The 16,860-nt window shown below is 36.5% G+C and overlaps 1 protein-coding gene across 2 annotated transcripts in view; it reads right to left on the reverse strand.

The window, feature by feature from the left end:
• The window catches only part of PCCA (propionyl-CoA carboxylase subunit alpha), a 446,596-nt gene that overhangs the window by 209,274 nt on the left and 220,462 nt on the right, over positions 1–16,860 (reverse strand). For both annotated transcript variants that reach the window (XM_066380610.1, XM_066380609.1), the window contains exons 13-14: positions 2,028–2,171; positions 669–743 (exon numbers count right to left, since the gene is read on the reverse strand). In XM_066380610.1, coding sequence (XP_066236707.1) covers positions 669–743; positions 2,028–2,171 — 219 coding nt within the window. The remainder of the gene's footprint in view (positions 1–668; positions 744–2,027; positions 2,172–16,860) is intronic.

The following is a 16,860-nucleotide window of genomic DNA, read 5'->3' on the forward strand; positions in this document are numbered from 1 at the left end:
ACTGAATAATCATATTCACAGATGGTATAGCCTTGTCATCCACCAGCTAACATCATGTCATATACATATGCGCTTATTACCTTGATTAAAAGAAAGGGTACGTCCTTGTTCTTTTTATGCAACAAAAACTATCTAAAGAACAACTATTAAAAATAGAAGTAACTAAGAATAAAGTGGACACTGATCACTTTTCTTCAACTGGTGTGAAGAATATGTATTTACAGCCTGTGGCACTGAACAAAATGATGCGGCTTGTTTGCCTTAATCCACTTCAATTAACAAGCTGATTTTATGCTTGAATTTCTTAACATCTGACTATACAGGAGAGCTGGATTAGATTTACTGAAAAGGCTAAATGTAACATAGAAAAGTCATTTCCTATTCTTAGGATTCCATGTTCTTTTTAATTACAATTTTCAAAAGAATTGAGAACATTGTAAACTATCGTTTATTTAGATTTAGAAGTTAGATGTCTCCCAACTTTCCCTGTCCAGTGGATTCTGACTTCCTGCACATTATAAAGTATAAAATATTAAAAAACAAAAAGTTGTGATTCCCCATGAATTTCACTAGTCTTTCAATTTTGGTGTTGACATGCTTTAACATAAAAATGTGACATAATTTAAGATTTTTAACCCCTCACTTGTTATCATAGCTTAATGACTTACACCAGGTAGATGTACTGGTTCTTGGTACTGAGACAATCTCCCAATAGATGGTAAACCAAAAGACTTGTAGGGGTCCTGAAAGTTCAAAGGAAAGGAAGCAAAGTCTTTGAAATACAAATCAGCAAAAGGTTAAATATTTCTACAATGAAGAAGCATTTATAGGTCTACTTTTCAACACACAGTACTTATCAAATCACAGATTTCAGATTGTCTTATATTCACTCTAGATAACTTAGAAGTGTATTTAAAGCTCAAATAGAACTGTAAGCAGAATTTAGCTGGACATTGATTGTATTTTACTGAAATTGGTAAAATTCCAAATTTTTACAAATCTTCTTAGAATGCCTTGAGCAAAAATAAAATAACTTAGGCGCTACATCAAAATATACTCACATTCAGTACAATAAATGTAGCACACTAAAAATATTTGTTTTTCTTACTCTCAAAACAGCTCACATGTGGTAAAATTTGAGAATTGTGTTCTTCAAATAAAGACCTGAAAAGCAGCTTTGAACATGGTAGTAGATGTGTGCTCAAGTTGTAAATACCTTAGATCATCAGGATAAAAATTATATAAGTTCAGTGTCATAACAACAAGAAAGAAAAGAACACTTAAAAGATAATAAAAAGCATGAACAATAACCAAGCCAAAACATAATTTCTCAAGATCTGTAAACAACACTTACAACTTTCAATATTCTTAAACACAGATTCTGCTCACTTATTTTTTATTTTGATAGACAGGCTTCAATGTCAAAAAGTAAAAGATGGCATACATGTTTCCTTGCATTCTACAATAGTTTTAATCATTTGAAAAAAGCATTTTCAGACACTAACTGCTTTACTATCTGATTTATATACATATAAATATTATTTAAATTTTCATTGTTCTTTTCATGTAATCATAAGGAATAAACTTTTGGAAAAAAATGTTGGAAAAAATTTAAGTGAACATTAAATTAACAGTTAATTTGTACTCAGGGTAGGATCTTCAAAAATATGGAAATAAATGTTTCTGTTTATTTCAAATGTGGTTTAAAACAAGCAAACAAACAAAAGCAAACAAAACAAAAATCACTGAAGCACAAGAATATTTAATGCTTTGTGGTCCCTTAAACTGATTGGTAGCTATTTCTCCATCCAGAAAAAATACGTGAAAATTAATTAAAATCAATCTTTAAAACTATTGTGAAATACGTCAAAATTATCTAACCTTATTTTGTGGTTCAATTGTGGCTTACATGATCAAATACTTGACACAGATGAAAAAATCGTAACTTTACCCTGTTGTTAAGCCTTACCTGGGGTCTCATGGCTCTGAAACAACCACCCTCCCTCCTCCCACCATCATTCATTTACCTCAGCATAAACCCGACATTCAACTGCCCAGCCGTTGATGGGAATATCAGCTTGTTTGTGCCTAAGAGGGTAACCCTTAGCAACACGGATCATTTCTTGGACTAGGTCCAGGCCAGTAATGCATTCTGTGACAGGATGCTCAACCTGCAAGGCCAAGATCTGCCAGTCAATAGGAGTAGGAAAAGGTAATAAAGAAACAGAAATAAGCAAAAACAAGTTGAAAATTTTCTGCATAACATTAGTTGCATTTAACGTTTAATCATATTTGACCAAAAAAGTAAGAAAATAAAACTAAAGAATAAACACAATATAGTACAAAGCATAATAAGAAAAACTAACTCTTAAAAAGATATGTGAAAGGTCTCCGTATTACTTTTCCCAGTTTTTAATTAGATGTGGTCCAGTAATGTTTCACACTTCAAATTCTGAAACTAATTCATAACCGAAAGTTACATATTTAACTGCAGTCCTCAATGTGGCTGATAATCAACCCATTCTGCTACACTTAGCATGGCATCTATAGAGGCAGCTTATGATTTTGCAAAGCACTAGTCTAGTTTAAGTCTCACCCACTTGCATGCTTTCACTAACCTGTCCTGACAAGCAACCAGATTAGCGTACTCTTACATCAACGCAGTGTAGCAGAAAGGAGCAGATGGATCCTGCAGGTTGTTTTCCCTCCAGACTTATGGGGGGAGTGCTTAGCAGGCACAGTAGCAAAACTGAGCCAGGGAAGTCATTCTGCTCTCTCAGCAAACTGCTGATAACTACATCGGATGATGCTGTCATGGGGATCCCTAGCCTTCCAGACTAACATGTGGGATACACATGTACAAACACATGCTCTGACATACAGGGATACTAACACGGAGACATAGCACTGTAAATTTGACCAAGGGCTTACAAGTTCCTAAACTTAACCAAGCTAAAATAAACCACTTATGGCACTGGTAAAGAACAAATAATCTGTCTCTCATCTAAAGCCCTGAACAAATTTGAAAAATTTAAATAAAACTTTGGACACATCTGCTGCTTTGATACCATTTCTCTTCGCATAAAAATTAAGCATGTTCTAATTGCACCTCACAATAGTTTCTTTCCATGACATGTCATATTTCATACACTCTGACACGGGAAAAGGTCACTGAGCAAACGAATTGTCTTCCCATCTTAACTACACTAACTGAAGGATAGGACTTAGTCATTATAATAATCTTGAAGCTTATCATAAGCAGACAATGCCATGGTCTTTAAAAAAAAAAAGCTTTGTAAAAATAAACAGATGGCATCCATAATTAGCTCTGTGTGTGTTATGAGTTTGTTTACAGTTTCAACAACATTTGAAGACATTTTGACATAATTTTAATGACAAATCATCACTGAAATAAGCATCTAACCTTTGTAAAATAAATACGACACGAAATAAAGATCTTATTAGACAGTTCAAAACTATATTTTTGAAAGCAAATTATGGTTTTGTAAGAAACAAGAATCTATGGCACAAATATAAGAAAGAAACAAGTATAAGGTCTTTCTATTATTGGTAGAAACAAATTTCAGTAAGAAAGCATCTTACTACTCTACTGAAGAGGTAAATCTACTATGAGCCAAGGGCTTTACATCAAAACAACTGACACATCTCTTTTAGGTGAGAAAATAATTTCAAAAGCTAAGTGAATGATTTAATTTCATCTTTCCATGTCTAGTACCCAGAGAGTACATACTATATACCAGGCAAAAGCATATATAATAAATGAATGAATGAATGAGCAGCAAATCAGGAGTCACACCTTTCGTAAAGGGTAGAGGCAGGATTGGAATTTATGTCACTCCAGAGTTTATCTGACCTTCTTGATCTTCCTCATGGAAAAAAGTATATCAAAGCATGTAATAAATATAATCAGTTATATAATTCTGTGCTGTTGTCTTTTATAAAACATCACTGTAAAGGTTTTTAAAAGAACCAAATTCATAATAAAGCTCTGTTTGACCTTAGAAGACCTCTCAATAACTATGTAGAAAAAAGGTACATTGGACCCATGAATAGATTTTAAAAAACGGACCCACTTTAACCCACACAGAGCTATATAAAAGAAACATAACAACATTTTACAGTATAAACTAGTGAGCTGCAAGTATTTCAAAGTAAAATAATTGAGTAGATAACTAAAATAATAACTGGCTGCTCAAGGCAAATTCATTACTTACAGAATTTAAAGTATATACATATATCTACTTAGCCTGGCCTGTGGTGGTGCAGTGGATAGAGCATCAACTTGGAATGCTGAGGTCACTGGTTCAAAACCCCAAGCTTGCCCGGTCAGGGCACATACAAGAAGCAAACAATGAACAAAAGTGAAGCAATTCCGATCTATCTCTCCCTTCCTCTCTCTCTAAAATCAATAAATAAAATTTAAAAAAAAAAATCCACTGAGGTTTAAGTTTTGTTAAAGTCTATAAAACATTCTAACATGCCTGAATTTTCAGATATATAACAGAAACATATCCTTTTTAAAGTAAACCTTATCATTTTAAACATTTTGAAAGGAATCTTTCTAAATACATTTTAATAGAATCCCAAGATTATTAAACAGAATATGTGAAATACTGCCTTTACATCCCGTATTATTATTATTATCAGGAATCTTGTATGTGTAACATTGTTTCAATAAACAATGTATAGCCCTCACCCATGAGAACTTAAAAATATCTAGTCACCCTCTGCAAGTTGAACTCACTATTTAAGACATTTGAACAGAGATATATATATACAAAGAGACAAAATGGCTCACAAACCAAAACATTCAACAGAAGTTTCTAAAATAATTTTGAAAAGAAGGGAGAGGAGAGCCCTGGACAGATAATCTGGTTAGTTGGAGCATTGTCCTAAAGTGCAGAGGTTGCTGGTTCAATCCCCGATCACGGCACAGGCAGGAACAGCTTGATGTTCCTCTCCTCCTCCTCCTCCTCCTCCTCCTCCTCCTCCTCCTCCTCCTCCTCCTCCCCTCCTCCTCCTCCTCCTCCTCCTCCTCCTCCTCCCTTCCTTTCTTGCTAAAATCAATACATAAAAATTAATTAAAGAAAGAAAAAAGGAGAGGAGAGGAGAAAGGGAGAGAGGAAGGCAAGATCAATAGTAAATGAAAGTGATTACCTTGAACAAAAGGTTATAAAAGAAAACTGAGTCAAAGACTGGTGTCTAGTAAGCCAACAAGTTCATCTTGTCCCAACTAACTATAACGGTCTAATGCTGATAACATTTATTCTGAGAGCTATGATGTGTGTGGAGGTGGGAAGGAAAAGAGGTTCCTGTGTCATGTCTGCCTGGGCAACACTGTGTTAACCTAAGTTAAACAGCCTTTTAATTAAAGACTCCCTAGACTCAATCTGCCTTGGAACACAACAAGAAAAGTATATTGTATAGTACTTCTTTAAAAATACACTTCCTTCTTTTGTAGAGTATCTTTATGGGTTGAGAATTCCACAGAACACACTTTCAGAAACAATGCATTAAACATTCAAAATATAAAACTGAATTTTCTTACTGTGGCCCTATGCTCACCAAACAAATTTTTGAGAACCTGTTCATACATAGTTTTATTACCCAAAAGAAACATGTGCTAGTTCCAAGAAACATATGATTAAAGGGATCCACCAGATAGTATGATTATATTGATATATCAAAGATAAACATATTGACATTCTAGTATATAAATCCTGTGACGTAGTCAACAAAAGATAACAGAGAGAGAAGCAAAAGGAAGGAAGGAAAGAAGGAAAGAAGAAAAGGAGGCCCTGGCCGGTTGGCTCAGCGGTAGAGCGTCAGCCTGGTGTGCAGGAGTCCCAGGTTCGAATCCCGGCCAGGGCACACAGGAGAAGCGCCCATCTGCTTCCCCACCCCTCCCCCTCTCCTTCCTCTCTGTTTCTCTCTTCCCCTCCCGCAGCCAAGGCTCCATTGGAGCAAAGATGCCCCGAGCACTGAGGACGGCTCTGTGGCCTCTGTCTCAGGTGCTAGAATGGCTCTGGATGCAACAGAGCGATGCCCCAGAGGGGCAGAGCATCACCCCCTGGTGGGCATGCCGGGTGTATCCCGGTTGGGCACATGCGGGAGTCTGTCTGACTGCCTCCCGGTTTCCAGCTTCGGAAAAATGGGGAAAAAAAAAAAAAGAAGAAGAAAAGGAGGGAGGGAAGGAGGTAGAGAAGGAAGGAAGGAATGAAGGAATGAAGAAAGGAAAGAGAGGGAGGGAGGGAGGGAGGGAGGGAGGGAGGGAGGGAGGGAGGGAGGGAGGGAGGGAGAGAGGGAGGGAGAGAGGGAGGGAGGGAAAGAGGACCACACATGGGGGAATAAAAAAGGAGAAGTGAACCTTACTAAGTTAGAATTTCTGAATCCTCAAAGGCAAATTACAAACTAATACTATTCTGTAGGGTCTATTAAAAACAGACAAATAAATGTGTACTGGCAATGCCCGAATCTTTTGTTCAAACAGGTACAAACCACTACAATCACCAAATGCCATATCATGGGACATAATCACACTAAAGGACTAGAAAAAGTATGTATAGTTTTATATGCCTACATTAGATGGTCACAATCAGCTAACTTTTTGTAGATCTATTTGCCATTTTAATTTTATTTTATTTTCTTGGTCACCATCAAGCTGTCACCATTGTCAGTGTTTACGTCTAGACATTTTGCTGTTCCCTTTTACTAATCTGTTACTTCAAATATATTTCCCCAAAAGTAAATAACTGAGTTTACCTAATGCAATGGTGAGGTAAACTAGGTTTTGCTTCATCTCCTGAGTTCTTAATGTATCAAATTTCAACAGTAATGAGCAATCCTTCTGGCATTGTGTTGTCATTTATCTACCTGTGGTTCTCAGAATTATACTTATAAATTCTGCCACTACTACTGCCATCTTTAGCCTCATTCCTCATTAAATACAAACTAGGAATTACCTAAAACTAGCAAATAAACGTACAAGGTATTTCCAGAGTCTCGAAGTATCTCCATATAAAATACCCTATCAATGACAAAGGGGAAAATAGTAATTCTGCAGAGGAGAAACATGAGACATACCACCTTAACCAGTCAGCTTCACCAGTATTGGGAAAAATAGATATCACGTGTCTAGTGTTCTTGCCAAAAACGTAAAATCTGAATTTAATCATGAGAAAACAGACAGCTGTTAAAGGGGGACATTCTATAAAATAAACGACCTGTGCTCATTAAAAAAAAAAAAAAAAATCTGTAAAGGTCATAGTTGACCAAAAAAAGGAGATGTTCCAGATGGAGAGAAAGTAAAAAGACACAACAAATAAATGGAACGCAGGATCCTGAACCAGAATGTTTTCTTTTGTTATAAAAAACATTAATAAAACTATCAGTAAAATTTGAGTATGCTCTGTATATTAAATGATAGTAATATTTTGCTGTTAATATCCTAACTTTGATAATGGTACTGTGGTAATGTAAAAGAATTTTCTTGATTTTGGGAAATATAGACATATATAGGAGAAAAGAGCACCAAGCTTGAAATTTACTCTGAAATATTTCAGGTAAAGAAGACAGATACAGATACACAGATGCCGATATAGATATAAGGATAAAGCAAATGTAAATATTAGTGAAAGGTATTCAAATATTCTTTGTAAAAATATTGTAACTTTCTCAAACGTACAATTCTGAACATATAAAATAACTTTTCAAAAGTTCATAAAATTAAAGCAATATCATTAGTTTCTGTTTTATATCATAAACAATTTTAAAATAAAGATAACTTTAACACTATTTTCTCTTCAATCAAAATATTCTCATTGTGTTAAAATGAAAATAATCAACAGCAGATAATTTGTTCAATATATTACCTCTGACTTAAACTTTTAAATATTTTATTGTGTTATTTACCTAGTAATTCCTAAAATTTTAATAGGTAACTCAGTGACAGGCAAGCGTTCATCCAAGAAAGCAAGATTCAGGCTAATTTTAATTACATAGTTGACATCAAATGAAAATTAACATTGAGGAAAATCTAAAAGAAGAAAAGTTACAGTGTGAAAAGAAATCATATCAATGAAATACGTGTTAACTTGGACATTATAGAGGAGAGGGTGGTAAAAAGTACTCAAAGTTCCTTGAATGAAAAAATATTTGCTTGTAATTATTTGTCAGTTGAGGAGCAGTGGACCAATTGCTTAGTCAAAACAGAAGCTGTTCCCCAAAGTGGAAGACCCAACGTACATACCATAACCAACATCTATAAACTCTGAAATTTACAAATCCCTCCATATGCACAAACCTGTTCCCTCAATTCTCCATTGTCATTTTACAGAGAAGATGAATGAGATACACAAAGATAAGGTGAGTAAATATTAAGAGGTACTATTAATATTTATATAATGTTATTTTTATTGAATATAATTTTAAATAATATCTTTATTAAATACATCAAGTCTAAAGTGACTTATCACAAAGACTTAGTGTGTGAAAGCTATCTTTTGTAAGTAGAACTTATTTGTTTCAACTCAGCAAAGCAGCAGAGGTGTGATTACCTGTTGAAATATGAGGAAATTGTCCTGTTATATAAAATTGAATTTCATATGGTATTTGGTATAATAGGTCTCTATCTTTTTAGTTTGTTGTTATTTCAGCCTAAAAGGGTAACAGATGCCATTATTTTTGGTTCTACTCTTTGGTTCAGAGAGATTCTTTGTCCAGAACAGAATCTAACACATACCTATTAAAATTCTGAAGCTTTACCTACTGAGAATACAGGATTTCAAAATAAAGATCTAAAGTTATTAGATTTTGATCCACAGAACTCAAAGATAAAAAGCATGTTGGGAAATAGGCCTCAGCACACCATTTCTGTAAACTCACCTTGAAAATAATGGCAGTGAAACCTGAACAAATTCTATTACAGAGTTTCCCTGTTGACCCCAAAATAAATAATCAGATGAAGAAAAGATAAGGGAACTGTTATGGGCTGAATTGTGTCCCCTACCATCCCTCTAAATTCATATATGTTGAAGGGTGGGCCCTAATCCAACATGACTGACACCCTGAGAAGAAATCAGGATACAGATTAGGATACAGACAACAGACAGTACAGAAGAAAGACCATGTAAAAAGACAGGCCACCAGTAGAATCAACCCTGCCAACACCTCAGTTTTAGATGTCTAGCCCCACAACTGTGAGAAAATAAAGATCTGTCATTTAATCCACCCAGTCTGTGGTACACTAGACCTAGGAAACTAACACAGCAGATCTAGGAAACTAACACAGAAACAAATTTGAAAAAAAAATTAAAAACTAGTAGGAGTATGTAACTCAAAGACACCAAAATAGTTTAAATGTTCTTTAAAACAAAAACCTAACTGAAAATGCCTAACAAGTTTACCTATTCTTTTTTTGTATAATAAAAGCTTCTTTCCTTCAACTTTCTAATAAGACTCAATAAATATTAAGGGAAAGTATAATATATCCTATTTTATATTCTCTGTTTCCTAGGAGATTTACATCTAATATTCTAGCTTATCCCAGTTCTAGCTTACTCCAGCAGTCTAAGAACCCTGGCCTCTATGACTTTAAATATAATCAAAAAGGTCAACTTCTGCCTAGATCTAAAATGTCCGTTCTGGCAAAAACAGAGTTTTAAAATCAGTTATAAATCCATTTCTGTAAAATATTTCCCATTCCCACCAAGTATTCTCTCAATCAGACACTCCAACTCCACAAGAGATCGAATTCTTTGTGGAGAGTATAGAAAGTCCTGAATATTTTTTAAAATCTAAAACAGTTCTGAAATTAGAATGTGGTATTTATTCAGCTATAGTCAATTCTTTAGAAACCAGAAGTTGAGTTGTAATAACTCTTAATTTTTAAATAAATAAAACAGCAAAGGGTTTACCCTTTTATCAATCAAGTTGCTTTAAAAAATATTTTTAAAAGTCTTCTGAAATGTAAAGGTTCTATATTTCGCAGAATTCATCTCTGATGCGATGTGGACAAGTCTAGCCTCCAAAGAATTTCAACAATTCCACTGCACTTTTTCTTCTATGGCAAATGTAGATTCCTCCTACATTGCAGCAATCAATATAAGCAACTATCTAAGGACTAACGAAAGTGGGACAATTAGTTCTCTGTTCTCAGAGTTATGGAACAGACAGCTGACCATATTTGGGCATTTAATTACCATAAAATCTTATTCCATTCTATTTGGGAGCTTTCTAACTCTGATAAAACTTTGTAGACCATATAAAGGCTACTTTTCCAAAAAACTAAAACCTAAAAATAACCTGTATTTGGAAATTACCTCTCATGCACATGTGTACACACCACTAATTTCAAAGGTATATTCTAGCCTCAATACACTATTTCTGTACACTCCCTTGAAAAGAATGGCTATAATCAAGGCTGGCAGTGAAAACTGCCCAGTTATTAATTTGTGGTTCAGTGTACCAACAAACCCCATAATTTTATACACAGAGGAATTTTTTTTAAATATAAGAATAATCTTATCAAGCATTTAAGAATTCAAAGAATACAGTACCCCTGCATGAATACCTTTCAAAAATAAGTCCTTGATTTAAAAAAAAAACAACAAAAAATAACAACAAAAAAAAACCTTACCATGCGGTGGATCTAAGAAGAACTGATTAATCTAGAAACTAAGGTGCTATGACCATGAAAACAAGTTAAAATACGAAAGTAACATGAAAACACTGGGAAACTCATGCTTACAGAAAAGAAAGTAATGTTACAAGAATGTAAAGCTAATAATAAAGATAGCAAAAATTAAGACTTAGGGAGAAAAAGACAGCAGGCTTAAATATGCCAAATTACACTCATTTCTGCAAAAGAAAAGCAAAACAGGGTGGGGCAAAGGTTTATAGTTGTTCAGGTGGAAAATAATACAATAATTAATATCTCATAATACAAGAATAAACTATATATAAAAAAAAGAATAAACTGTTTTGTGTGCTCACAACTGTAAACCTACTTTTGCCCCTTCCTATATATTCTTTCAAATTGGGATATGAAGAAAAATCATGACAAAAATTATAAATGGTTTTCATAATCATTATTTTTTCTTAAGTGAGAGGTGGGGAGGCAGAGAGACGCGCCCATATGCACCCTGACCAGGATCCACCTGGCAAGCCCCCATGGGGCGATGCTTGGCCAATCTGGGGCAGTTGCTTGGCAACCGAGCTATTTTAGCACCTGGCACAAGGCCATGGAGCCATTCTCAGCACCTGGGGCCAACTTGCTCCAACCAAGCCATGGCTGTGGGTGGAGAAGAGAGAGATAAAGAGAGAGAAAAGAGAGGTAGAAGGATGGAGAAGCAGATGTTCGCTTCTCCTGTGTGTACTGACCAGGAATTGAACACGGGACATCCACATGCTGGGCTGACACTCTACCATTGAGCCAATCGGCTAGGGCCCATAATCATTTTTCTTATTAAGAACACCTTTAGAGCCTGACCTGTGGTGGCACAGTAGATAAAGCGTCGACCTGGAAATGCTGAGGTTGCCGGTTCGAAACCCTGGGCTTGCCTGGTCAAGGCACATATGGGAGTTGATGCTTCCAGCTCCTCCCCCCTGTCTCTCTCTCTCTCTGACTCCCTCTCTCTCCTCTCTAAAATGAATAAATAATAAATAAATAAAAAAAAAAAAAAAAAAAAGAACACCTTTAGAGCCCTGGCCGGTTGGCTCAGCGGTAGAGCGTCGGCCTAGCGTGCGGAGGACCCGGGTTCGATTCCTGGCCAGGGCACACAGGAGAGGCGCCCATTTGCTTCTCCACCCCTCCGCCGCACTTTCCTCTCTGTCTCTCTCTTCCCCTCCCGCAGCCAAGGCTCCATTGGAGCGGGGATGGCCCGGGCGCTGGGGATGGCTCTGTGGCCTCTGCCCCAGGCGCTGGAGTGGCTCTGGTCACAATGTGGCGACGCCCAGGATGGGCAGAGCATCGCCCCCTGATGGGCAGGGCGTCGCCCCGTGGTGGGCGTGCCGGGTGGATCCCGGTCGGGCGCATGCGGGAGTCTGTCTGACTGTCTCTCCCCGTTTCCAGCTTCAGAAAAGTGAAAAAAAAAAAGAACACCTTTAGAAATTAATGTCTCTGTGGATAATTAGAAACATTAATAGTTTAGCAACTTCCTCATTTTAATGTTTTTTGTTAAATAAAAATAAGCTAACACAAAAACATCATATTAGGAAACAAGAGTGACAAGAAACTCCTCTTCAATATTATATGATAATGTATAGATAAGACATCTAAAAGAGTGTAGTACTAGCACATAAATAAACCAAATGGTAAAAAAGAAAAGTCAAGTAAATAAATCTGCACACAAATGAGAATTTGTATGAATATGACCTGTGCTAAAAAAAAAATGATTATTCAATAATGGTTGTGACAATCAGCCATTTAAAAAAAATAAAATAAATACCAGATGAAGTAAAAATTTCAGTAGGAAAGATAAAATAAGTACTAGAAGAAAACATGGAAGAAAAATGTTTAATTTTCAAAGTCTAGGAAGAGCCTATGTATATCACTATACCAAAAATGAAAAAAAAGAGATTTAAAACTTCAACTTCAAAATGTGAAAATAAAAATTTTCTGCATAGAAAGAAATAAACGACATACAAAGTCAAAAGAGGTTAACAACAGGTAAGAGAACAATAACTACACTAATATCTGTTATGTTTTGACATCTATATTTATTTGTTAAGCCTGTCAGGAAACAAAGGTTTTGGGATCAGAGAAGAAAGCAAATAAATGGTTGTGATAACAATGTGGTATAGAGAGTTACTTTTCCAATGTATATACTCTTTAGAACCACTTGGATTTTTTTCTTTTATCATGTATTACCAATTCTTACTACCATTAAATAAGAAACTAAAATTATGCTTGCAAAATTACATATAATTTAGTTCATTAAAATAGCATGTTAACAAAATCGTATTTTGGATAGAGTATTTCACCGTCTACCTAACCATCAGTCATATGCAGAAAAAGGAAAACAGGTGAGATATCTGTGGGTTGATATACTGCTCACAAAAATTAGGGGATATTTCAAAATGAATATGAAGCAATAAGAAAAGAAGCATTTGATTTTTTATTTATTAAACCAGAATATCAGAAAAGCAAATGACAAGTCAAAGAGTTGTTTGATTATGCAAATGAAATGCAAAACTAACTTTTATTTCATTGGTAAAAATGCACTACACAAAAGGCTGAAAGTACTGGAGTATCTGCATGTTCCCTGATCTTGAAAGTGCATTTTGAAATATCCTCTAATTTTTGTGAGCAGTATATATGTGAGCTACTACAGTAACTGAACAGAGACCATTCCAAGCAAAGAAAATAACATGTTAGGCACACAGAGGTCAAACCGAATGGCACATTTAAGAAAAAGAGTTTCTCCTAACTGGTAAGGCTTTGGTAGGAAAGTGGGCTCCCAGGGAGATTAAGGCCACAGGGAATGGGCACTTGTGATGCTATCTGAATTTTATCTTTTTCTTTCTTTTTTTTTTTTTTTGTGACAGAGACAGAGAGAGTCAGAGAGAGAGACAGATAGGGATAGACAGGAAGGGAGAGAGATGAGAAGCATTAATTCTTCATTGTGGCACCTTAGTTGTTCATTGATTGCTTTCTCATATGTGCCTTGACTGGGGGGCTACAGCAGACTGAGAGACCCCTTGCTTGAGCCAGTGACTTTGGGCTCAAGCTGGCAAACCTTGCTCAAACCAGACGAGCCCGCACTCATGCTGGTGACCTCGGGGTCTTGAACCTGGGTCCTCCGCATCCCAATCCGACGCTCTATCCATTGCGCCACTGCCTGGTCAGACTGAATTTTATCTTTAAGCAAAAGAAAACCAATGACTTAAAAAACTAACAACATATTTCTACTCTGATACATAAATTCTGACTAGACTGAGAAAAAACCAGTCAACTGAACCAAGTATTTATGCCCCAAACCTGTTGACTTTCTTACTATATCTCTTTAAGAATCGTCTGTGTTTGTGTGTGGGGGTGGGGTGGGAGGAAGAGAGACGAGAGAGACAGAGAAAGGAACAGATAGACACAGACAGAAAGAGAGAGAGATGAGAAGCATCAATTCTTCATTGTGGCACCTTAGTTGTTCATTGACTGCTTTCTCGTATGTGCCTTGACCGGGGACTACAGCAGATTGAGTGACCCCTTGCTTGAGCCAGCAATCTTGGGCTCAAGCTGGCAAGCCTTGCTCAAATCAGATGAGCCCGTGCTCGAACCTGGGTCTTCTGGACCCCAGTACAACGCTCTATTTACTGCCCAACACTGCCTGGTCAGGCTCTTTAAGAATAATCTTTATTTGTTATATTAAATTTTGAAACTGAGAGTGCTCCTGACTTTAATTATATTTAGTTTTAAATCCTAGCTCCAGAAATCATCTCTATAGACAAGCAGGCAGGCAGAGAGGCAGACTATAGACAGATAGAAGCTAGATGATGATGATGATGATATAGATAGAGAGAGAGAGAGAGAGAGAGATACAGATATCCCTCAGAGACCTAGCCAGCCTTTCCCCTGGATAATCAGCAAACCCCAAGGTAGTAGAAGACAGCAGCCCAAACCTGACTAATGGTCACACTGTCTGGACCTCTGGCGGGCTAAAGATAACATCTTGACCTAAGTTTTGTTTCAGATCCTGAGCAGTACCGTGCTATGAGCCCCTGGCTACTTTCCCATGAAACCAAACAGAGGGTTACAAAGCAGACCTGAGAGCAAAAAACAAACAACAAAAAAAGTCCTTACAGATGCAGACAATGGGAAGTCAATGGAGAACGGGGAAGGAAGAGGGAGGACATGATGGTGATGGAGGGACACTTGACTTTGGGTAGTAAACACACAATGTAATATACAGATGATTTATTATAGCATTGCACACCTGAAAACTATAATTTCATTAACCAATGTCACCCCAATAAATTCAATAAAATGATTTAAATAAATAAATTACATTAATAAAATGAACATTAAATAAAATATAATTACTAGTGTTAAAAAAAAAACCTGAAGAAATCATTCATCAGCCTTACCTCACATCTGATCAATCAGCTCCCAGCACAACCCAGAACCCCTAACCCATGGTGTCTTGTGATTTTGCCCTATATAATTTGTAACCTCTAGCCACTGGGGAGTTCAGGCTTCTAAGCATTGGCTCCCTGTTCTCCTGGATGGCACCATGCATAATAAAATAACCAATAAACACCACTGCAGCTGTCAGTGTTTAGTGTTTGGCTCTAATGCCATGTGGACGAACTCTTTCTGTTCTATAACAATTTCGCTCGCTCTTAGGAAATCTAGCAGAATGTGCTTCTCAAATTTCTGTTACCAGGAAACAGTATAAGTTCCGAATCTATGGTGATTACCAAAGGGAAAAGGAAGTGGGGGGAGGCAGAAGAGGGTAAACAGCCTCGGCAGATGTAACGAGGTTAAGATGATGTCATACTAGATTAGAGTGGGCCCTATATCCAAAGACTGGTATTCTTACAAAAAAAGGGGTGCGGGTGGACTTTGGATGCAGAAGCATGAGGGAGAACGCCATGTTGATGAATGAGCCAGAGACTGGAGTTAATGTTTTCAACAAGGCAAAGAATGCCAAAGATTGTTGGCAGCTACCGCCAGGTTGGAGAAAGGCAGAGAACACATTCTCTCTGAGAGCCCCAGGAAGAAACCAGGGCTGCCAACACCTTGATTCAGACTTCTGGCCTCCCGATAGTGAAAGAATAAATTTCTGTTGTTTAAGCCACCTAGTTTGTGATGCTTTGTTACCAGAGCCCTAGCAAATGATTACAAATCACTTAAAACTGGAAACAAATGAAAGAAACTTATGTAATATATGATCCCACTGATTTAAAGTTAAAAAACAAAAAAGAAACTGGCAAAATTATTTATAGCTAGTGCTCGACTTACGACCATGATTGGTTCCAACGGACCAGTCGTAACACGATTTGGTCATAAGTTGAGAAGGCTATATGTACAGTACTGTGAAATGATGTTATAAAAATCTTTAGCCTGACCTGTGGTGGCGCAGTGGATAAAGCATCAACCTGGAAATGCTGAGGTCACCGGTTCGAAACCCTGGGCTCGCCTGGTCAAGGCACATATGGGAGTTGACGCTTCCAGCTCCTCCCCTCTCCTCTTTCTCCCTCTCTGTCTCTCTCTCTCTCTCTCTCTCCCTCTCTCTCTCTCTCCTCTCTAAAAATGAATAAATAAATAAATAAATAAAACCCCTAAAAAAATAAAAAAATAAAAAAATAAAAATCTTTAAGTCATATTTTATCATAATTTTCTTCCATTATTGTTATATATCATAATTTTCTTTGTTCATTTTATGCCATTTGTATCATCTCTACACCATTTTGTTTCTTATTTTTACATTCGTCAGGTTTAAGTAAAACACTGCATTACTAGTACAACTGGTTTAATATTTGCAAAACATACAAAATTACAAAATACGGGTGCATACAAAAATACAAAATACAGGTGTAAAAAATACCATAGGAAACATTTTCCCAATTGCAAAACATATCAAAATATATAAACATGTACGAAACATTTTATTGGCCAGCACTGTCATATGCCCAGCTGGGCAACGCTTGCGCTGCCAGACCCGGAGCCGTCGTGGCTAGCCATTGTGGTCGTAAAGTCAATGGTTGTAAGTTGCATAGGTCATAAGTCGATCAATAGTTGTATACAGCTTAGGTGTGTACATTTCAAAGGAAGAACTACACAGAAAAGCAAGGAGGTATTTAGAATTCGGTTGGAATAGTCAACAGCTCTGGAGAAGAGGAAGG

The sequence above is a fragment of the Saccopteryx leptura genome, chromosome 4 (genome assembly GCF_036850995.1).
Source record: "Saccopteryx leptura isolate mSacLep1 chromosome 4, mSacLep1_pri_phased_curated, whole genome shotgun sequence".
Lineage (NCBI taxonomy): Eukaryota > Metazoa > Chordata > Mammalia > Chiroptera > Emballonuridae > Saccopteryx > Saccopteryx leptura.